Source organism: Pipistrellus hanaki (assembly GCF_964339955.1).
Source record: "Pipistrellus hanaki genome assembly, chromosome: 7".
In the NCBI taxonomy this organism is placed as follows: Eukaryota; Metazoa; Chordata; class Mammalia; order Chiroptera; family Vespertilionidae; genus Pipistrellus; species Pipistrellus hanaki.
Window position 1 is genome coordinate 69,826,974 of NC_140509.1, and position 25,416 is coordinate 69,852,389.

The 25,416-nt window shown below is 37.2% G+C and overlaps 1 protein-coding gene across 10 annotated transcripts in view; it reads right to left on the bottom strand.

Annotated features, from left to right (window-relative positions):
- The window catches only part of LOC311625391 (uncharacterized protein), a 160,843-nt gene that overhangs the window by 64,197 nt on the left and 71,230 nt on the right, over window positions 1-25,416 (bottom strand). For 4 of the 10 annotated variants that reach the window (XR_014795494.1, XR_014795495.1, XR_014795496.1 and 1 more), the window contains one exon: window positions 14,431-14,477. The exons of the other annotated variants lie outside the window; for them this stretch is intronic. Coding sequence is in view for 1 of the 4 variants with exons in the window: in XM_084889594.1 (XP_084745720.1) it covers window positions 14,431-14,477 (47 nt within the window). In the remaining 3 variants the exon portion in view is untranslated. The remainder of the gene's footprint in view (window positions 1-14,430; window positions 14,478-25,416) is intronic. 10 annotated transcript variants of the gene reach the window in all.

Genomic DNA, 25,416 nt, shown 5'->3' on the forward strand with positions numbered 1-25,416 from the left:
CCCCATCTCTGCCTCTTCAAATCCCCCTTATTAGGATAAACATCATTATAAGAAAGAAATTGCTGGCCTTATCTCTGGAAATCACATGGATATACTAAAATTCCAATGCATTGAGATAATTTGGGCTTTTTCTTGATATAGTTTTTAACCTTTAACCTGCAAACAAAGTCAATTTTATAAAGTTCAGTCCTTTGTAGCTTTCTGAGCTTTTTACTTTACTATTCCTAAGAAGCCCTTGATATTCCCAGGATATTATTTTCAACTTAGCAATTATTTTCTGGCTTCAATCTTTTGCCTGAATCCTAATTTAACTGATTTTCACATTTTAATCAGGTTGAAGGCATGTATATTAAGGGAAAGAAGAAAGTTAGCTAAATTGGAATGTGCCATAAAAATGGTGGCAATAATGATAGAGGCAGTTCTTAATTTTTCTTTTATTTGTTTTTAAGTTATGGCTATGACCAAGGTTCAAATCTGATAAGGTGTGCTAAAAGCAACCTCTTCCTTCTCATAATCATTCAGTAAGCAGTTGACATTCTTTTACAAGTATTTAAAACTAAACATTCTTTGGGTTAAGAATGACTGGCATTGTTATATTAATAGCCTTGTAGAATGTTTATTTTGGCATTTTAGATTCCAATCATGAATTGTTAAAAAAAGTCACCAACTCCTATTTTATTTCCCTTTCAAATATGTTTTGTATTTTATTTGATTATAAGAGTATTCTTACATAATTCTATTTTGAGGTACACCAAATTCTCCCTTGCCTGTGATTCCATTGGCTTTTGGAAGTAGCTTGCTTTCCCAGCTTTTATAACTATTATGTTTAAGCCATACAAAGGCTTAACTTCTAGAAGTCCCTCATGGTAAAAGCCAACACTCACTTCAGAGCAAACAATGGCTTCCCTCATCACGAGCTTTTCACATTCAATTCATTTAGTCGGAGATAAAAATAACTTTGACCAAATTTACTTTCTGAGTATAAAAGGGAAGGAACATTTGCCCTCTGATTATAAGCATGTGAACTGTATATCCAGTTTCTCTTAAACCTTTTATTTTGTTTTAATTCTATATTTTCCTAGATTAGGTTTCCATATAAAAGTATATCTTAAAAATAAAAGGCCTTTTAGCTGGGTGGACATAACTATTAGCTTAGATCCTATGTCTCTTAGATTCTTAGGACATTTTCAGGTTATTCAGTAAAAATGGCTTCTCTATTTATCAGTTCTGGTTAAATTTATTTGGTTCCATTAATACATTTTATTTTCTTTTTGAACAGGTAACATGCAATATTATAATCACTATGTATCAGGTATATAAGATAGTGATTAAACATTTATATAACTTATTGGGATGATATGATCATCCCCATACCCATCCCCTCCCCAACGGTTCCCCCATGTGGTAACCATCAAAATGTCCTGATTAAGTTTACTCAGTTCCCTTAATACATTTTTTAGTCTCTAATTGGAATAATCCTAAACCAAAGAAAGGTAGACACAATGTGAATAAAAATAGAGCAGGTGAACTTTTGAAAGTAATTTTCCATGTCCCTGAGGCAACCTGGATAACCCTTTGCAGTTATTCTATCTAAATTCCGTCCAGGGAATCTTCATCTCGAGACTGTGAAATCCACCCTGCCTGACTTAAGGCCAGAAAATGACCAACTCAAAGTTTGATCTTTGGGCTAGTCACATGTCTTCCAAGGAAGTAGGTCTTAAAAGCTCTTTGTGTAAATACGAGAGGTGACTATGTGTCTTTTCCATGTAAAACTGGATTTCATTTCATTGGAAAGGAAAATCACGACAGCAATGATGATTCACGGTTTTTATGTCATCTACTGACATCTCCTTGTTGTTTTTTCCCCCAGAGCTCTGGCATTTTCAAATGGACTTTGTTCCATCCACAACAACACTATCTTAATTTCTTCCTCAACCCTAAAAAAATTTTGTTTTATTTATGTATTTAATTTGTTCTTACTTTTGATTCACATTAAGACCCTGGATGCCCTACATAAGTTCTTAACTATGACTAATTGTACCCCAGAGTACTATGACTTCATTATGAGAAGAACTAAACATAAGGAACAAATAACTGAAAGATTTATGTTGCAATGCACCGTTTCAATCATCTACAGATGAGCTGAACAGACTCCTATAACTAAGAATACAAAGAAGAAGCCCCTCAAGACTGGTAGGAGGTACAGAGACACAAAACAGGTTGGTCTCAAACCCACATGTGGTGGTTAAGAACTAGGAGAGATATCTTGACTGTGGAGGTCCCCTCAAAGGCGAGGCGTTACAGCCCACAAGGGCCCCGGTCTGGACTACCTGGCTAGGAAGAAGAGTCTTCACAACTTCTGGTTGTGAAAATTAGTAGGGATTGTGTTTGATATTACAGGGCTGCCTTAGACCCAGGCATTCCTTTAAAAGGGCCAATGGATGGACTCATTGACACAGAAACCTAAGTTTCAGAGCAAGTACAACAGCTCAATAAGTGCCAGGGACAGGCAGAAATGAACTGTCCAGCATCAGCGCAAGGGTTGGAGGTGCAGTTTTCTCTGGGACTGAGATGCTTGCAAGAACCATTGTTGCTACGTTGAGCCTTCTCCCCCAACAGCTGAAAGGGGCAAGACTGAAATACTGGCAGACATCATAGCTCCCTTTCACAGCCTGCAGGTGAATGCAGGCAACAAATCTGAGTCTCCATTAACTTGGATAACACTTCTTTCACCCACATTGGTGATCCTGGGACCTCACCCTACCCAATCCATGCACCCAGTCTGAACCTCTTTCAGAGGCTAATCCACAAAAGTGGCTGGTCTGGGACTGTGCTGCAGACTTTCCTAAAATCTCTCAAAGGTCCCAAAACCCCAAACAAGCAGCAGCTGGCCTTGGCATGCCCTGTACACTTGCTAAGTGGCCCAAGACCAGCCCTAGTGGCAGCTGGTCTTGGCTCACATAATAACCGCTCCCAGGAGCCTCCAAGCCCAGCACAGGCAGCTGCCAACTTTAAATCAATCACATTGTAGCTCCTACCAAGTGGCCCCAGGCTGGACACAGGAAGTGGCTAACCTTGGTCTGCACCAGAGCTCCTCTTAAGAGGCCCCAGGACCAACACACCTGGTGGCCAACCTTAGACCACACTAGATTAGACCCCAATTAGCGCAACAAATGACATATCCAAAGAGTAAATTCAGCAGGCACCAGAGCCCAACTAAAGTGCATCCCTCTCCATGGGGACAGCCCCTGTGCAACAGTTTGTCCACTATAGTCACAGCCCATCACCATAGCTAGTCAGCCTGAGGACCAATCCCACTTACTGAAATGCCAAGAGCAATCAAGACTCAACTACAACAGGAGGACATATACAACCTACACAAGGGATATCACTGAAGCACCTGGCTTAGGTGAACAGTAGGACTATGCCACTGAGTCCCACAAAACACCTACTATATAAGGCTACTCTGCCAAAACTGAAAGACTTAGCAGATCTAGCTAATATGTAGAAGCAAACACAGGCAGGCAGCCAAAATTAGCAGACAAAGACACATCCCAAAGGAAAGTATAAGACAAAACTCTAGAAAAGGAACTAAACTAAATGGAGAAAGCAGTCTACCAGATAGAGTTCAAAACACTAGTTATTAAAACTGCTCAATGAACTTAGGAAAAAAATAGATTATCTCAGAGGGAACTTCAACAATGAATAGGAAACATAAAAAAAGAAGACAGAAAACATATAAAAGAATGTCAGAAATAAAGAATACTATAAACTGAACAGACTATCATTCAAGAATAAGAGCAATTTAAAAATACTTTTTAGACTATAAAAAACTTGCAAAATTGCTACTTTCAAAATGATAGATAAAATCCTGTGTAACCCTATATAAAAAGAAATAATATGCAAATTAACCCAAACGCCATCACAAGATGGTGGCATGCACAGTGGGGGTGGGGCTGGCTGCTGTTCTGTGTGGCTTCCACCAGGGTGACCAGACCAGCAGGGGAGGGAAGTCAGGGGTGAGATCAGGTTGGCAGGGGAGGGTAGTTGGGGGTGATTGGGCTGGCAGGGGAGGGCAGTTAGGGGTGATCGGGTCGGCAGGAGAGGGCAGTTGGGGGCAATCGGGCCACCAGGGGAGTAGTTAGGCATCAATCAGGCCATCAGGGGAGTGGTTATGGGGTGATCAAGCTGGCAGGTAGGTGAGTGGTTAGGAGCCAGCAGTCCCGGATTCTGAGTCAGACATCCCCAAAGGGGTCCCAGATTGGAGTGGTTGCACAAATTTCATGCACTGAGCCTCTAGTAGTTAATAAAAATGATATGGGATTGGGAGTGTGATTAGGTAAGGCATGATGAGACCCACACCAGGCATAAGAGAAGCATAGACATTTTAAAAAATATATATTTTATTGATTTTTTACAGAAAGGAAGGGAGAGGGACAGAGAGTTAGAAACATCAATGGGAGAGAAACATTGATCTGCTGCCTCCTGCATACCTCCTACTTGGGGATATGGCCGCAATCAAGGTACATGCCCTTGGCCAGAATTAAACCTAGGACCCCTCAGTCTGCAGGCCAGTGCTCTATCCACCAAGCCAAACCAGTTAGGGCAAAGCATAGACATTTTTAATTAACTTTTAACTTTGTGTATGTGGTTAAATAACCAGCATAAAACTTAAAGGGTGTCTACTAAGTGAATATAAATATAACCTATGTATAATATAATCTATAATCTATAAAATATAATCTATAAGCTTCAGAATCAGCAAAGAAAATAAAGGTAAAAATTTTAAAGTTTTAATCAAACAAAATATAGAAAAGAGAAAAAAATAAACAAATAAAATGTATGGAAAATAAAATCAGAGTAGGTAAGTCAGTAAAACATACTAAGTAGTATTAAACTAAGATATTGAAAGAATAAATTATTAAATTGATTTTTTTTTTTTTTAGAAATTCAGCTAACTGTTTTAAGAAGCATACCTAAGCAACACAGAATTTGACAATAAAGGGATACAAATATATAGAACAGGCAAATGAAGACAAAGAGAAAAATTAGCAATATTAATGGAGATACATTAAAATTCAAGGTAAAAGTTAACAGAAAAATCCACAAGTAAATAATAAATTATAATGTTTTTATATGATACAGTTTTGTATACTGTGCTTTTTTCTAGTTTTACTAGTTTCACACACAAAGTAATTCCTTCTTGAATAATAACCATCTACCAGTATATGGGGAAAATTAATCTCAAATGTGAAAATAAATTCATATTTTTTAAAAGGGCTTGAGGAAAATGTGGTAGGAATATCTTAGAAAAAAAAATTCTGCAGAGACATCTACAAAGACTGGGCATATGTTTTTGAGGTCTTGTGCCTTGTGGGTATTTGTACAAGAGGAAAGTTACTCTAACCTCCTTGGGCAGGCATTTATGAAGTATCTCAAGCCTTGCATCTTTTGGATGTTGATGAGACCCACCTGCCAGTAGCAGGAGCCTAAACAGGATGGCCAGAAATCCCAAGAAAATAATCAAGACAGAAAAAAATATGCCATCGTCAGCTTCTGAATAAGAAACTGGCTCACAGTCACACACAAAGCCATAGACTAAATAGAAATTTCCCGTCCTAAAAGTGAAATGTGTGCAGAATTTTGGGTGAGTGATATCCAGTACAACTTACACAAAATATTATCATTATCTGCAGACCTACTCTGAGTTTTCTTTTCAGGAACAAGCTTCCTTCATTAAGATATTGCTGCTTGGTGAATGGGAGAGATCTCCAGAGGAGCAATGTGACATCTGGCCCCCAAATCATACAGCATTAATACTAAACAATTCATCTTCTCAGCTCTGTCACAAAATGTTCATGTTGCTAAAAAATCAAATTTTTTAGCTCACTGGTTTTTACATTAGCATGAGATATCCTAACACTTTCTTAGCAGACTGAGGTCTAAGGATGTTGGAAAGATCTAGATGTTTTGAGAAAATTTGTATGTGAGTTTCTGTGCATTTCTTTACTTGGTGCTTCTGTGTGCGAAGAACACAATATGGTATTTTTCACTTATAAATTGATTCTACTCTTTACTAGCAGTGATTATCTGTTTGCAATCTCAAATTTTCTTATGAATAAAGGCAAAAAGAGGACTGGACACCCTCCTTGCCCACAAACAAAACATTTGCAATTGCTCCAAAGAAGTAATGGAACTCAAAAATTAGAGTAAATTTGGAGTGTCATGTCTCCACAACTCATTGTTGTGTTAAATTAATTTAAAGTAGAAGGTGTCTCTATCATACAATTTAGACACAAAATAGGCAGTCATTTCTCTTAACTGGTTAAACCTGTGTATACTTTCATAGTACCAGCATCATCCTCTCTTTAATTTGGATGGCCAAGTTTGAGTGGCTACATTTTCCTAGAAATACTCAGCTACTTTATTCTCCCTGTGGCTAAGCAAACCAGATGAGCCTTAGTACATGTAATACCAACATGCTGTGGCTTATTTCTGGCTGCTGCACAGCTCAGCTCGCAGGGGCCACAGGCTCTCTGGGTCTAGGGACCAACAATGCACTACATTACAACACCGTATAGATATCCCCCGCTTTGTAAATTTTACTGTTTATTTGTATTCCCCCATGAAGGACACTCTTAAACAAGGAGACAGGCAGCCATAAGAAGTGATTCCAGTTCTGCTACAACTGGCTAGGCTATTAGGTTATTCTAATTTTTTTTTTTTTTTGCCTTGTTTTCTTCACCTAAAGCATCCTGCACAGGTCCAACATTGTATGGTTCTGTGTGGTTTATCAGTTATCACTAAATTTGCAATGTCTTCTTGTGCTTGTTGTGGGGAAGTGGGGTATTGCTTTGTTTGTTCAGGTTTTGCTTCAGCTCTGGAATTCTTTGCAATCCTGAGGAGCGTAGTGTTAGGGAGTAACCTCTCTCGGGTCTGTAAACAAGTGGGCTCTCTGCATGCCCTCACAAAGGGCTCAGAGGTCACTGCGCTGGAACCATGTTTTCTGAAGTGAGAGTGAAAGCGGGAGATAAGGCCTGGGAAAATCCACAGAGTGCTCTCACAGACTTCTACATCATCCTCCAGAGGGCCTCAAGTTCTATTTATTCTTCAAGCACTGAAATAACCCCAGCTTCTGTCAGAGACAGCTCACGAAAGAGCATCATTTGGACTTCGCCATGTATGGTTTCAATCCAACTGTTTCCATTTTCACATCACACGCTATTCACAAACATGACATACGGCCACTTTCCCAAAAAGGGCAAAGGATCCTTGCTGGGAAGAGTCACATGGAAATTCCATCCAACCACTTGGAGCTTTTATTCTTAACCCGGCACCGATAGTGGAATAGCTGGTCTTGCCTGTTATAAATAGGTTCTGGAGCCTATCGCTCTAGCTCACTGGGAAAGAATGCAAACAGTCCCAGGAATGAAATACTTGGGAAGACTGTCCTGCTTGGTAAGAGCTATTTTATTCTAAATGACAAAATTTTCCTCCAGACACAGAAAAAGCCTTACATTTTTAGCCTGTGAGTTTCTCATCCTTAGGAATGATGTGATGTTTCATATGAGAAAAGGAAAGAAAACAGAGAGAAGAAATTACATCAGTGGTAAAATGTGCTGAGCAATACCTTCCTCCCTCAGTTGGCCTTTAAAGGAATGTTCATTATTTTGACCAAATCTATGTGGTCATGCTGCATTCTCCAGGAAAAAAATATAGTTCATGTAAAGGTCTGTTCAGAAGGACCTAGAAAGCCAAAAGTATGAGGCTACTGGAAGCACATTACAAAGATATCAAGTGGAGAGAGACCATAGAATCAATAGTTTCAGAAAATGAACTTGTTCTTTTCAGTCATTTTTCTTAACTGATTAAACTGTGTCTATTTTCACGGCACCAGCATCATCCTCTCTTTAAGTAGGATGGCCAACTTTGAATGGCTATATTTTCCTAGAAATACCCAGGTACTTTAATTTCCCTGGGGTAACCAAACCAGAGGAGCCTTAGTACTTGTAATACCGAGATGCTGTGGCTTTTTTTCTGGTTGCTGCACAGCTAGGAGGGGCAACAGGATCCATACGTCTAGTGACTGCCAATGGACCACACTGCAATACACCCTATAGATAGTACATCCTTCATTTGTAAATTTTACTGTTGATTTGAATGTGAAAAACACTCTACATTTTCTACAAACATATTTTTCTTTGAATAAACACCAATCAATGTGGCATATTAGAAAAAATATGTGAAGGTAGTTAAAATTGCAACCTTTTTCTAGTTTAATAATCGATACTCATAATTGAAGTTTCAATTCCTGACCTTAGTAATATTTCATAACTTTGCTACAAAATAAGGAGAAGGAATATGATATATATATATATATATATATATATGATTCTTGATCATGGTAATAAAATAGATTCTAAAGGCTTTCCATGTCTTTTAAACCTACATAATTTGCCTTTCACCAAAATCACTACATCTCAAACTCAACTGCACATGACAGGGATCTAGTTTTTAGGTGGCTGCAATTCTTTTCTTGACTAGAATCCCTAGGTCTGCAGGTGAGGAGTTGGATAGCATATGCTTTTCTGCACACACAGTTTTAGTGATTCTGGAAGAGTTAGAAGAAATAAAGTTTGTTTAGAGGTATTGTATAGAAATATCTGAACACACAATACTGATGTTCAATTTTAAACAGTATTGTACAGAGTTCTGAGATCTAGTCTGGTCCATATTTATAATGCAAATCAGAGTTCTAATGATACAAAAAATAGCTTATGTTTATATTGATGTTAAAATATTTAAACAAGGAAGACATTAGGGTGAAATGTCCCTAATGCCTTGGTAGCCTACACAAGCAAATAAAAACCAGGCCAGTCAATGTACCAGTCAATGCATCAAATCCAAGAAAATGAAAACTTAAGTGAAACCAATCATAAACGGCCAATTAGACTTTCCCAAATAAGGCAACTGCTTAAGCTATAACCAATCAGATGATTTCTTTCCTTTGGTTCAGCATCTTCTCTGTAAAATCCTTGTCCCTGTGTCTATCTCTGTAGCTCTCCTAAGCACCTTTGGGTTGGTACTGTGCAATTTGAATTAAGGCATGCTCAAGTAAACTCTTGAAAAAAAAATAATGTGCCATAGTTTACCTTTTAACCATGTGTAATTAATGATACTTTTATTGAAATTTGAAATAGCAAAGAGACAATTAGAACAATTGTCCTAAGACTTTTACCCTGTTTCCCCCAAAATAAGACAGTGTCTTATATTAATTTTTTTCTCCCTAAGTTGTGCTAGGTCTTATTTCAGGGGATGTCTTATCTTTCCATGCGCTAGGTCTTATACTTGGAGAATGTCTTATTTTCGGGGAAACGCGGTAGTTGACTCTTGGTCTAGGAAGCACAAACCTATCCAAAATCAGGAGTACGTACATGCATACATGTAGCAGTGTTAGGCTGGAGTTATGAAACCCCAAAGAACAATTTACTGCATGGTTTTGCTAGCTCAGACTTTAACTATATTAATCAAACCCTAATGACCTGCATATATAAAGGTGTTGCTTCAGGCATTTAATCAAATTTTCACATAAAGTTCATAGGGTGTCTAAATAAAGTTGGTCTTTATATGCATCTTCTCAATTGCTTTTACTTCCACAAAATATCCTTTTCTCTTCCCATCCAACATGAGAATGTCCATGTTAATTCTCATTCTTGCCAAAGTTTAGAAGATATCCAAGGTGACTATTAAAATACTGATGTAAACTAACTCTAACCCTGTAAGAAGCATAATCACAGGACTGACTATATATTTTTTCTAATTGAAATGTATCCTTCAAAGGACTTTTGAGGGGGACTCATTTCAGCTTCTTAGCATATGGAGTTTTCCCTTGACAATCTAGCCTCAAGTGCCCACATTTCTCCAAGCCAATTAATCATTTATCAAGGCTGTGTCATTTGCCACCAAAATATTTAGATAAAATGGATATTTTAATTAATTGCATAGAGTGTAATTAATCATGGTACTTTCCATGTTAACTCAGGTACCTATAAAGACTAAGTCTAAAAAGTAAAACTAAAAAAAAAAAATACTGACCCACTTGCTTTTAAAAAGTGGTAAGGCAGTTCAAAAGTAGAATAGTTAAAAAACACAAAATATGAAGGCTAGGTTTTAAAGTGGCCCAGCACTATGCTTGAGGCTCAGTCTTTAGAATTTCCACATCCTTAGGAAAAATAGAAATAGTGATATTGTTAGTCCATTTCTCCCTTGTCAAAGTAACATTAACTAGATCATGCAATAAGTTTTAAATCAAGAAATCAAATCCTTCCATTATACTCGTAACTACTTATAATGTGATACTTTACCGTATGACAAGTATAATAAAATATATTAAAAGGTACAGTGTATACAGGTACATGGGAATCTGAAAAATATACTAATCTTTCTCCTCAGTATCATAACAGTCCAGCTGCTAAATAAATGGACCTTATTGTTAATAATCATATTACCAAGTTAAAAGAAATGAGGTTTTAAAATGTTGTGGAATTTTTTCACAAAATAGACATTTCAAATTAATGTAACTGCAAACAGAGGCATGAGCCAGTCGAAAGTGGACAAAAATTAGAAAATTGTTTTATATTAAAATTAAAGCAATTCCCAGAGCCTCCACTTACTTTATACTTGAATATAATTAGCTCTGATCTTAATGTCAGTTAAAAAAACCACCATACCAGGTACTATTTCCCTTTTCTTTACAATTTAAACTTTTGAAAATCAACGTCAGCAATTTTACATCCTCTCTTGCAGTGGGAAAAGTGCTGTCTCAGACTTACAGGTTATTCTGCAGCCCTCTGCTCACATCCCTGCTAGGTTTGAAGTAAAAAGTTGGGGAAAATATCCCCTCCAGAAAGAGTATCTGTGGTATACACCCTGTTTATCCATTTCATTGTGGCTGTATAGTTTCCTGGACCTGTCACCCACAGATGTCAAAACTGTGAAGATCTTTAAACTACAGACTGTACTCTTTGTATGATGAGAAGGAAAACCATACAAAAAGTGCTTCCAAAAGAAGCATTGACATCTGGTGGGCAGAAGGTTGAAGAAGGTTCCAAAAGAGGAAGACAAAATTTCCTTTCAGACAAGTTTGGATATCATTTGCTTAAGACATAACATTATATGTCAGGTTATAAAAAGATTTGACAAGTGATGTTAATTTTTAGAGAAGATCAAATAATAGGAAATGGATGTGAAAAGTATCAATAAAGGGATCAGTGAAACATAAAAGAAATAAACCTCAACTCTGCCAATAAGCAAGCACTAATAATGCTGAATGTAATTTTTAAAAATTTTCAGTTTCACTGAGGTATAATCCTATCTAATAAAGATGGAATATGCTAATTGACTGTCATACCCTCACAAGATGGCGGCACCCACAGCCATTTGGCAGGAGAGGAGGGGGGATAGAGCAAGTAGAAATTAGGCTGCAACTGTGGCACTAACAACATGTGTGCTAGAAACTCAGAAAAAGAACAAATAGAAAATCACTTGGTAAGAGTAGTCAGGGAATGATTCAAGGCGGAAGAAGGACTTGAGCTATACCCTGATGATGAGTAGAGACTGACTGAGTAGGAATGAGGAAATGTGAGGGAGGAACTGTTAGAAGGGAGGACAGAAATGAAATGAGCAAAGCCCACAAAGAGCCCAAATGTTGAGTAACAACAGATCATTGAGGATATTGGTTTGCATGTGAAAGGCTGCATTTGGAAAGTGAGAGGATATTAGATTGGAAGGGTAGACTGGAGCTAGATACAATCCAAAGAGGCCTATAAACCTATGTGATATGTAATGAAGGGCTATTATGCTTTCTTTAACAAAACTGAAATCCTAAATAAGAAAAGCCAGTTTGACATTGTTTTGAGGGACTCTTAAAAGTATTCATTAAATTTGAGCTTGTCTGGAAAATACTCTAAAATTAGTACTTATTTATGACCTAAGTCTTAAATTTTTGTTGATGATTTTTGCCCAAGACAGAATCTTATTCTAGTGGCATAAATTATGCTGCCTAATACTGTAGAATACACTTTAGTCCTACATAAAACCCATTGACAATTATTTTATAGATATTTGCAAAGAGTTTAAAGTTATACATAAATTCAATACACACTTATTAATGTATCCCTCATTCATTCATCAATTTATTCCACATTTGCTATGCCAAGAACTACTAGGCACTGAGGATGTGAAGAGAAGAGGAACAGTCCATGACTTCAATGAGTCCAGTGAAAAAGATAAATTAAAAACAGATTTAATGTAGGAAAATGTCCACTGCAGTGCCTCAATTAATAAAGATAATTTACTTCATCAGGGATCAAAGTAATACAAAAGACATACACATTCCAGGATGTCACGAGGGCAGCATTTCCATAAGAGCTACTACTCAGTGCTGGTGACCAAAATGTCACAACGTCAGAATGAATACACAGGAGGTTTGACTTATTTGATTTTGAAGCCTCGGTATGGGCATTGATGGTGGGATGAGTGTCTAGAAGAAAAACATGTGCCCTAACACCTGTTCCAGAGTTGCAAGAAAATGGTAACATTAGGATTTGTGCTTTTCTACCTCCAGAAACTCCTAAAAAATGCCTGCTGCCTCAACTAATGGGTTGCCTTTACTTTCACAAAGGAGGGTAGTTCTAAATAAGCAGAGACTATGCTGTGCTGTTCCTTTAAGGTTGTCTTTACCCCCTTTTAGTCTCATTAAATGCAGTACTAATGAAGATAGTAGCTCAAGGGCCTCCCACACTCAAATAATTTTATCCCATGGTTACTAAGTTTGGTATTTTAATAGACTTAAATCCTTCCATTAGAGATAAAACCAAAGGTTTGAATGAAGATGCTTAGTTAAGGTCATGCACATGACTGAAATTCATTCACACCCATATAAAGTAGAATCTATCAACCACACTATAAAGCTGCTATCAAATTTGTTTGTTTACATACGAGGGGAAGGTTAGAAAGCAGTTCAAGGGAGTGTGCCAAAAAACGTCAAGAGTGTGGAAGCTGAGGCCAGTGCAAAGGGAATGTGAATTTCATCAACTTCATAATTTGCTTTGGGACTGATTGCTCCGCTCCGAGGGTGTGCAAATTGATGCTGTTCGTGGAAGCTGAACCCTGTGTGTAGCTTGATGCCACCAGTTATGTAAGGATCACATCACATTGTGGAAGCCAGCCCTATTACACATGATTATAAAGATTTTATTTGCTTTATTTATTTTTAAATTTTGCCCAGGAATGCTGTTAACTCGGGATTATTTTCAGATAAAGAATAATGCTTAAAGGATGATTTAAATCCTGTCCTTTTTCTCAGGCTGTGAGATCTTGAGACCACACTGTGCCAAGTTCTTCTCCATAAAAAGGGATGAGAATAGTACCTAACTGAAAGGGCAGCTATGATGGTTAAAAGAAATAATACAGAAGGGGCTCTTTATATGCAAAAAGCTCTTAATTCATATATGTTAAAATAATTTCTGTACAGAACTAAAAATGTCACCTAAAGTCACTGAACTGACTTACTTGTGACAAAGCTAGGCATACTTCAGTAAAAAGAAAGACTGGGAAACTTAGCAGGATTATTAGACATTTACATTATATCTTGAAGGCTAATCTAAAATATTCTGCACTTTTATGAGCCATGGAATATGGTATCATCAGTATCTAACTCTAGAAACCTTTAAAGAATGGGCCAGCATTAAAAGAACTTTCCTGAAGACTTCAACAACTAGCTGCTCAAATATTTATATCTAAGTACTCAGATAATAGAGGCAATGTAACACCTAGGGTTTGGAGTCGAGGTACAGCCCAAAGGCAGCTGTGGCAAGTACAAATTTCTTTTGTCTCTTTTGTGTGCATTTTGTGTTATGCTCTGCTTAAATATAGAGAGTCTTCACAGAAATTCTCACATAGATGTTCCAGGAAGTTTCATCTTGTTCATTCTGGGGTGTCAACCACCAGCAACTTGGCATGGGTTCCAAGGATTCAGTTACTCCCATTTGAGAAGCATGACAACAGAGATACAAAACAGAATTCCATTAACATACTGCTACTGAAATAGGTCACACAGATTACTTAATACACAGTTCTGAAATAGGGGCACAGGAAGGATAAATCTTGACTATTCTGGTTCTCTGATCATTTCCATGTGCATCAACAATTTAAAGAGAAGTAAAATGTAAGTGTACTTGTCACTTAGAAAATTTTATATTTTTAAAATTTTTATTCAGACTGTATATCTGATTTTCAACACAAAGTCATCAAGTAATACCTCAAGCTGACCAAATTACTCTTATTAATGTTTTCAGGTTTTTATATAAAGACAATTTTATAGCATATAGTTTTCAAATTATGATTATTTTTTCCTTTATATGTTTTTACCTGGTCCTTTTTGGCCACGGAAATGATAGGAAGAATATAGGAAATATCTAAGAGAAATAAAACAAAAACCAGTTAACTTTGTCATTCTACAAAACAGGAGGAAAAAAAAAGCAGTGACTAGTCCACAATAGTATAAAACTCCAACTTGCCATCCTCAATCAGGAAATGAAGCTTATTAACAAAATACTGATTACAATAATTTATATATTTAAACATTAGTATTGATGGATCCTCCTCATGCTTCTCAATGAGAAGTGTTAAATGTCTGCTTTGATTGGTTGGACCTTTTCCAATTCCTTGTGGAATTGTACAGGGTACACAGTATCTCTTTTGGGCCACATAGAAGTTCTTGGATGACTGCCATTAGTCATTCCAAAATACAAAAATGGACTAGTTTAATTACAGAGAAGATAATTCATGGATATCATTTTGGCAGTACCACAAGGGTAAAAAATAATCTCTCTCCATGGAAACCAAATACAACAAGGAAATTCTAATTAAATCACATGTATTACATGGACATAAGCCACATTGTTTTGGTCATGGACATTTATTTTCCATCACCTTTTAAAAAATAAAGTATCATATTCCAGTCAAAGGTATTTCTTCCCCACAAAACAAAATTAGTAAAATTAATTTATCAAAATTACCATATGAACTTATGAATAAACATGTTGAATTAAACACATAGGTTCATTATTGCTTCAACCCAAAGCCCCACTAAACTATCATTGAAAGACTATAAACTAGCATAGAGCAATGAGGATTAAAATAAGAGAAAACCAGATTAAAATAGATGGGAGATGGTGCAGAACTCAGCCATTCTTCCACTTGTCCAGATAAGAAACCCTAGCATTATCCATGACTCCACTCTTTCTCTTTAACACTATGTCCAATCCATCAAACTGTCAGTAGATTGGGACTCCCTTAACCTGACAACAAATGCCTACAAAAACCTATAGTAAAGATAATACTCCATGGTGAATACTGATCCCTTGCACCAGAGTTTGAAAATAAAACTAGGGTTTTTGCTAAAACCATATATATTCACTATCCAATTAAATATTGAAAGGAAAAAGAATGATACCTTAAAAAAATGGAAAACATGATTATAAATATAGAAAATCTAAATGTTTATTGATAAACTGATAGAATTAATAAGCAAATAGAGCACCGAGTTTTAAATTGTAAGATGCTGAGTTAAAATGTAGATGCTGGCCAGAAAGTTGAACTTTTCATGGCCAGCGACAGGAAAAGGCATCTAGAAAATATTTACCTCGTGGGAAAGAGAAGTATCAAGAAAACTTCTTTGGCCCTAGCCGACTTAGTAGGTAGAGTGTCAGGGTCCCAGGGTGTGAAGGAGAAAGCTGATCAACGATTCTCTCTCATCATTGATATTTTTATCTCTCTCTCCCTCTCCCTTCCTCTTAGAAATGCTTTTTAAAAAGGTAACAAATTAAAGCATTATTTGGTAAATAATGTCCCAGAATGCTTGGCTGAAGCAAACATTATCCTACATGGAGAAATACACACTCAGTTCAGGTGTCACAAAATTATCAGAGGTTACATTCTGAAATAAACTCAAAATACAAAATTTTAAAGTTGTATGAGAAAACAAGCTATTATACCCTCACAATGTTAATTTTCCATTTAAAGTTTAAGTCGAGAAAATTTAAGTCTAAAATTTATAGGTAAATTCTAAATATTGATATATAAATACTTAATCAATGTAGGTTGGCAACTGTTGTATATTGTGTTTTAAGTGTTGTGTTGGAAAACCAGTTTCTTTTCAGAGCTAATTATGAAAAAGATGAGTCAAAAATATAGGTGACTGACAAAACTCATAACCAAAAACCTCTAGTGAATATGTATCCTATTTATTGCGTGTATGGATTTTGGAAGGCTTTGATATGTTATAGCTGGAGATGACAAATAAATGCCTTGCCAAATCAAAAGGAAAATTCTTAGGAAGGTGATTATCCAATAAAAGGTAAAACCATGTATTCTGGATTCTCATACACATCGTTACAGAATGTATAATTTATAATGACTTTTAAACTTAATAAATAATTGTGAATAGCTTTGTGATATCTCTGGGCAACACAAAAATCCATCCACATGGCCCTCTTGCCCCCTTTCTATGCTAATAAGCTTGCAAACATCTGAGCTAACAGAAAGTGACCAAAAAATAGTCCCAATAAAGTTGCCTAGATACTAGGAACAAATATACATAAACCATCCTCTGTTCAGCATGAGTAAACATAGATACACACAGTACAACACAGAAAGCTAAAATTGTGCATTATAAAGATAGCAAGAAGGACTTTTGAAAAGTCCAAACAGCTGCGAGGTACACTTAGCACTTGGTCAAGGCTATTTTATACCATGAGGTCTTCTTGTTTTGCTTCACTGCTAATAACTGAAGATCATGTTTGCCTTATAATTTGCATTGTTTGAATATCATATGCAATGTAACTTTTAAAACTATTTTAACTACGTTAAAAGTAATATTATTCTATGAAGTATGCCATCTGCAACAACATGGATGGACCTAGAGGGTATTGTGCTGAGCGAAATAAGTCAGACAAAGAAAGGCAAATGCTGTATGAGTTCCCTTACGTGTGGAATCTAACAGAAATAAATTCATAGATACAGAAAACATTTTGATAGTTGCCAGATGAGAGGGGTGGCTGAAAAAGGGAGGGGAATTAAGAAGTACAAATTAGTAGTTATATAATAATCATGGAGATATACAGTACATCATAGGGAATATAGTCTATCCTATATAATAAAAGGCCAGGAATGACTGCTTGGTCAGTTGCCATGAGGTGCATTGACCACCTCTCAGTCCTCACCCACTTCCTTCACCCTCCACCTTTGCCTGCAGGTGAAGGGGGAACCACGGGGAAGCAGGTGGGTGGCGGCAGGGCGGGACTGGGGACTGATGAGCAGGCGGAAGCGCTGATTTCTTGGTCCCTCCCCAGGCCTGCAGCCACCGATGAATCAGCAATGATGAACAGGGGAAGCAGGGTGGGTGGCTGCCAGGCCACTGGGATCCCCAGCTCATTCCTGGCTGCTCTGAGGCTCAGGCCAGCAGGAAAGCAGGCACCTATGATTTCACCTCCATGCGTGTGTGCCAGGCCAGTCAATGACGGAACATGCTGCCTGCTCAGGGCCACTCACGCAGGTGCCGCCACCACTGTTGCTGCTGCTTCTGCTGCTACTGAGGCTTGTGGCACTGATGGAAGCTGCAGGGCACACCCAGGACCTACCCGCCCTGGTGGCAGAGGCAGCATTCAGCCTGGGAACTGGCGAACAGGCAGAAAATGGCCCTGATCTCAGGCTAGGTTTAGGGACCCAAACCACAAGATTTCGTGCACTGGACCTCTACTAATCTTATAATCACTATGTATGGTGTCAGATGGGTACTAGATATATCAGGGTGATCACTAAATATGCTATATAAATGTCTAATCACTATCTTGTACACCTGAAACTAATACGATATTGTATGTCAACTATAATTGAAAACTAAAAGATTCTTTTTTTAAAAAGAATCATTTAAAATAAAACAAATGACTACTTTATTTTCCAAAATTTGAAAATATTTTAGGGGTAAATTTTCAACTCAAGAACATTATAGAGTTCTACCTAACTCAAAATTACTTAAAAATATAATTTCTTTTTGTTCTCAATTTTTAAAGTTTTCAATGCTTTTAGCTCTATACCTAAAGATTTTTACATATTAAAAATATGACATATAATGCGAAAATAAAAAGTTAGCTAAATAATTTTCTCTTGATATCCTAATGCTTACAAATTAAAGCTGAAAGTTCATTAGAAAATCAGTTTGTGAAATGGCAAACTCAGATCAATTTCAAAACAACTGAAAAGTCTATAGATTCCAATTTTCTCTACTTTGACTCAGTACTAGCTAAAGATTATTAGATTTAGAAATCAGGTGGTAATTTTCCACCCATTGCTTTGCAAATTAATGTTAGTTTCATAATTATAGGAGGATAAATGATGACCATCTGTAGTTTGTTGTGCTTTGGAGATTTTTGTTTGTTTATTTTTATCAAGATAATTTTTTAGAGCAGTTTTAGATTCACATCAGAAGAAGGTACAGGGATTTCTCACCTATACCTTGCCTTTATGCATGCGTAGTTTCGCCCACTATCAACACCCCTCCACGAGAGAGGTACATTTGTTATAATTGATGAACCTACATTGACCCATCATTATCACCCAAAGTCCATACTACTGTTCATTGTTGGTGTGGAATATTCCATGGGTTTGAACAAATGAATAATGACACGTATACATCATTATTTATACTTTAAAAGGGGAACTAATGACTTTGCTCAAGGCACATGGAAGCTGTAAAGAAGGAGCAAGAACACAGTTAAGTGATTATCTGTACATAAAGGTTAGGTTTCTACTCTCTATTGGAGTTTCCTCCAGATACAGGGAGACTGATGGGATTGTATATGGAAATCTGTCAGCTGTTGCCACAATAATGAACTAAGCTCTCTCTACCATTGTCAACTAAACTCTTCACCATAGCAAAAGCAGCAATACAGAAAGAAGTCTTACTTCTAAACAGAGTCAGTTCAAAACAAAAACAGGAGTGGATAAAACAGTGGTGGCCTCCTGCCATTATTTTTTTTTTTCTATGCCTCCTTCCTCCATTCTACCCTTCAGCATACTCATACCACCATGAGGGGCCTCCACTGAGTACCTAGACAAGAGCCCATGTCCCTAAACCTTCCCTTCCCTGCAACTTCTCTGCAATGCATTCTAATGAGCAACTTGTTTGCTTATTTGATAAACTAACTTCAAATGACTGCTTATAAATTATAAAATCCGTGTTTTATCTGTTCACAATAAAAATAATACCTATTCCCAAGATATTACTGAAATGGGTGATTCATTATGTGTGGACTTCAAGTTACAATTACTAAAACAGCAGTCTTATGTTCATACGACAATTTAAAGTCAGCAAAATTTTAAACCTATACTTTATGTACTTCAACTCTTTTTAAAAATATATATATATATATATTTATTGATTGCAGAGAGAACTGGAGAGGGAGAGAGAGACAGAAACATCAATGATGAGAGAGAATTATTGACCAGCTGCCTCCTGCACGCCCCACACTGGGGATCAAGCCCACAACCCAGGCATGTGCCCTGATTGGCATGTGACCTCCTGGTTCGTAGGATGATGCTTAACCACTGCTGAGCAACACCAGCCTGGTACTTCAATTCTTTTCAACAAAAGAGCCCAAAAGCTGTTACTGTTCCCTCTCTTTGCCCCCAGAGAAAAAAGAGACCCAATTAGACTCTGTCTTCTCAGTATTTGGGATACAAAGACCAGGCCCACGCCCAGTGGCTACACAAACATTTTGCTGTTACTTGAGGAAACTTACCAAATGATAATATAAATGAAAAAAGTGTTAAATTCCAAGTCATAAGGGCCAAAAGCTTTAAAATTAGTTAGCAAAACATATGACTCATGGAAGAATCTGCTTTGGAAGATTTCCAGAACAAATCAGAAGGACAGTCAGGAAAAGGATTACCTACTGGAACAACATTTTAACACCAATAAATTTAGTTTGCTTTAGTAGGGAATGCCTTTGAGAACTTCTAAAACTGTGATTTTGAAACACACATATACACCCTTTTATTTCTCTTCACACAAACCTCTATTTTCTTTAAATCCTCAGTCTTGCACTCTATAGTTTTACACACCAATTCTTTTAACAATCACACCACACAAAATTTATGAAGAATTACTTTATTTCCAGGTAGGTCTCCTCTCAGTCCCACCTAATACCTCCATTGACACCTGTGCTTCCTACATGAACTTTAACCTTGCTTCTAAGGGGCAGTTGAAAAAAAAATTGCTTTCAGCATACGTATTATAACTAAACTCACTATCTTCCTTTCTGGCTTCTGAAAAAATACCCTTTCCCAACTGGGTACCTTTCCCCACTCTTATAATACTTCGTTTTTTGGTCAGTAGAAGAAGAAATACAACTTGTTCTTAATGACTAATGTAGGTAGCATTGTTAATAATATTTTCAAGGTAGTTCTAAAACATTATACAACTTGATTTTCTAAACAATATTAAGATAGATATTATTTGTATTTTATAAGTGAGCCTCCCAACATACAGCTAGAATTGAAATTAGAAGCTAGATCTTTGGATTCCAAATTCAATACTTTTTCCATGATAATTTCTGCTCTACCTTATTCAACTGTTTTTTGTTCTCTATATGTTTCTTTATATTAATATGAATTATAAAACCTGGGTAACTGGAAAACGATTTATCTATTTCTCTTTCTATAGCATATGGCATAGTTTAATATACATATTATGCAAAGTGTCCCCTGGGGAGTTCCACTGGGAGAATGCAAGTTCAATCGCTCACTATGACATGCACTGACCACCAGGGGGTGGTGTAGAACATGGTGGGTAAGCAGTGGTGGCAGCAGGGCGCTGAGGGAGTGAGGGAAGGAGGCGGGGAAGCAGGGAACCTGATTGACCCTGATTGATTGCCATTCAGGCCTAGGGACCCTACCAGTGCATGAATTTTGTGTACTGGAAGTCTAATATTTTTATAAAATTAGGCTCCATCTTCTTTTTTAAAATATATTTTTATTGATTTTAGACAGGGAAAGAGAGGTAGAAACACCAATGATGAGAATTCCTGCAAGAAATTTAGATAGGGAAAGAGAGGTAAAAACATCAATGATAAGAATTCCTGCAAGTCCCCTACTGGAAATTGAGCCCACAACCTGTGTATGTGCTCTGACAAGGAATCGAACCTTGATCTCCTGGTTCAAAGGTCAAAGTTCAACCATTGAGCCATGCTGAGAGGGGCAACTAATATTTTTAAATAAATCATGTATCTGACAAAATTAGGGATACTGAATTTTTTTTAGAAGGTTATTATATTTTATAAATGAGAAAGTTGAGCCTCCAAGAGGTTAAGTAGCTTATCTAGTTCACACAGTACATGGTGAAGACAGGATTAAAACCAAAGTCTGACTCCAAATTCTATGGTCTTTCCACTAAATAAATCATCACATCTTCCTCCAAGGCTATCTCCCTGGCAAATTGTACCACAGGCAAATTTACTTTGTACAAAAACCTATCTAACACCACCCTGATTAAAAGGTCATGATCGGTCCCTGTTCTACAGTAAATCTGAAGCAAAACACATGTTTATTTAGCACTAACTACAGGTTTCCTTCTAGATATTCACTACCATAACTGTGTTCCCTTGGGAAGAATCCAATTCTTTAGCCTATCTGGCACAATATATGATGACTCAGGCCACACTATAGCAGCTCCAAACAACCCTTTCTAAACAAACCCTAAGAATGTCAATGACTCAGGTACTATTGTTCTCAGATGACCTTGGGGTGAGGTCATGACCATTATCAAGTGTAAAAAAAAAAAAAAAAAAAAAAATTAAGTGATACAAGTTGGGGGAAATTAAGGAGACTCAAATGAAAAAAAGAAAAAGAAATGCACCAACAGACTACAGCATAACCTGATAAATAATAGTCTTCCTTCAAATTAAACTTATTTCTTTCCTCTTTTGATTGCAGAAAATCTAAGATAAGACCTAAAAGTAGAGGCCTGGCCCTCTGAAATCCTCCAGGAAATGTTTGTCTTGTGAATAGATGCATAACTATTCTAAAGAACTTGATGTCTCTGTTAAGAATGAAAAAGACCGTAGTTAACAGCTAGATGGGGGCTGATAGCATGTTGCATGGAGGCATTCTTTACCAGCCCCTTGAATTGCTCACTTCTAAAAGGAGGAAAACATTTCCTGCCTTAGTGCATAACAGAGGAAGGCAAATAGTCTGGAATGACCTCAGAAGATTTAACAGTTTTCCAAAGAACTTAAACTGAAGTTGCTCAAAGCTTCAATTAACTGAACATTTGCCAAACCACTTGGAAAATTTCTGCATTCAGGAAGGAGAAGGAGTCTCACCATGAGAGGTATTCTCCACAAGAAATCTTAACAACCACTGAAAATATGTTTATCATTAATTGTATGAGTGATTGATTATATCACAATTCTTAGTGTGTTTCTCCAATTCCTATACACCTATAACTTTTTGAAAATAAAGCCTGTGATTTACTGACTAATGTAATCCTTGTAGGATTTAATGCACTCATTCATTCATTCAACAACAATTATGCTTAACATTGTTCCAAGCATTGGGGATACAATGACATTTGATCAATGGCTATATCTTGAGCATTTACTATGTTTCTGGAATTGAACTAGAAATGGGATATGATGGTGAACTAGATAGTCAACCATCCTATCTTCCATGAACTGTCAGTCTAGTTCAGTGGGTCTTGATCCTGGCTGGGAACCAGAATCACTGGGTAGCTTTTAAAATAGACCATTGACAAAGCCCTACCCAGTAACAACTAACTCAAAGTCACTGCTTTGGAGATAGACACAGACCATAAAACAGAAAATTACAATATAAAGGCAATGTAATGATTGAGGAAAAAAAATGAGTATATTTTCAATAACACAGAAAGTGCACACAATCCAGATTTGGGGCTGAATAGCATGTTTTACATGATTTATCCATTAACCTTGGAAACAGAGGGAGTAGGCACATTCTGGACAAAAGGAGTATGAAATGCAAAGGCAGAGGGCCACATTTCTGATGCAGTACTGTGAGTGATATTGCTATTTCTTATGAGTATAGCCTGTGAAGTACAAAGTTCAAAGAGAGAAAACAACCGCAGTGTCTAAAGAGTAGGTAGACGCCAGAGCAAGAAAAAGCCAGATTCCCATGCTGAGGATGTGGGAGTTCATTCCTGAAACAACTAGATATTTGGAGTGTTGACAAGAATTTTTATGAATTTATTTGAGGTAAACTGACAATAATCGCGGGGAAGCAAGATCTCAACAGACTGAGAAAATGTTCCCAAGAATGGCAGTTTTTCAGCTTATTTTACACACTAGAATCAAAGGAGGAGAGTTAAAGAGGGTTACATGAAATCCATTGGTGGTAGATTGTGGGGGCAGGAGAAAGTATAGTGAGAAGAGGAATCTCTGGAATTGAGTTAAAAGTAAAACTGAGCGATATATATTTCCCCCATTGCTGGGAATGGGATAGTTAATACTATCTTTATAAGACATAGAGATGGTAGTCAGGGAATAAGATAACAATGAGAGGTTTTGTGGTCCCTGCCCCTGGTGTGATTGTGCCCTTAGGTGTCTGGAAAATGCTATTACTCTGGTATTTCAAATGTGCATGTTATTTTAGATGCAAAAAGACAATGGGCATGTTTACTTAAGGTAAAGATTAAATGTGTGGGTGAAGAACAAAATTTCCTCTACCTTCAAGGTTCTTCTGACTTATCTAATAACCAAGTAGACAAGAGACAAATTAGCAAAAGAAAATGACCAATTAAATACATATATGTGTAAGGGAACCCCACATAAATAAGACAGCCAGAAACCCCTACATGCAGGAGAGGTCCAAAAATAGAAAGGGGATTGAGGTGTGGAAGACTTCCTGGGCTAGTGATGAGGTAATGCACCTTGGGGGCTTCACAGAGCCATTGTAGGATGATAGAAGAACAGGGGTTTAGTCAATAGAAGTTTGCCCTGCTGTATAGACAGGTCAAAAGTAGTTATCTCTAATAATAGCTTATTATGGGCAAGGCCCCTAATTCACATTCTTCTAGGTCATTGGGAGGGGCAGAAGTTTCTCTTGAGCCAAAGGCTAAAGGTGCCTTTAGCTCCAAACAATCTGCATACCACAGGGGCACAACTTAGGGTGACACATTCTAGACCCCCACAAAAGCTACAGGTCTAGGATGTACCCACCCTCCATGACCTGCTTTTAGTTAGGAATTTTTATGTTTAGACCATCCTATGTGGTTACTTTCAATCTCTGAGTCTGTAGGGCCTGCCATGCTGGCTTTCCCTGAGCTTGTCAGGTTTAGTATGTGGCCCCTTTTTCACCCACAGGAGGAAATTTAAATAAGAAACTAATGTGATCATTACCCATTCTTTTGCTTTCTTTACTCTCCAACCACTGGTACCTAAATGTTGCTGGTCATAAAACAACTACACAGTAACCACAAACTGTGTCATCTCTTAATCACTGGAGGAAATCAATGGTTGATCTGCTAAACCTATCTGTCATTATCCACTTCTATATGTGTCCAACTTTCTCTGTTTTCCTTCCAGTAAGACCAGTCATCTGCCTTGCTCTTAAGACGTTCCCAAGCCCAAGCTCTGCAGTGCAGCTGAGGACACTTACCACCCATGTTCCCAGGAAGAGGAGAAATCACTGGCCGATGAAAGGAGTGATTGGAGCTTTGCAAACAGGCCTCCAGTGGAGAGGGAAACTAAGCATTTTAAAAGGGTGTTCAAAGCATTTGTCAGCTTGCTTGATAAAGCAAGAAAGAAGCTCATTTATGTTCCTGGAAAATAATGGCCTCATCCTCCTATAACTGTTCCAGGCTCCTATAACTGTCTATGGGTTTCATGAAGCCTAAGACATGTTTTCATTATTTATAACCCCTTATTTCCCCTACACACACTATTCATAAAATAGTGAAAAAACAGTTCTTACAAATAAGGGAAAAGTCAAGTACAGTACCTGCTTGTTTGACTCAATATTTTGATTTGATTTAAAAATCAATAATTTATTTTAACTAAGTGACAGACATTTTGTTCCCATGTACAAAGAACTCAGGAATTCCACCCTACCTCCCACATCCCGTTTGGCCACAAGAGATAATGGCTGCATTGAGAAGAACGACACTATTTCCAGTTCCTGTCAAGGGTCGTTTCAGAAAGAGAGCAGAGGCAAAAGCCTCACACTATTATTTTTATTTTAAAACATTGAAAAAGAAATAACTAGTTATTGGCCTCAAGGGTCTTGTTTCTGCAAACGAAATCCTTGGGAGGAAGCAGTTTGATG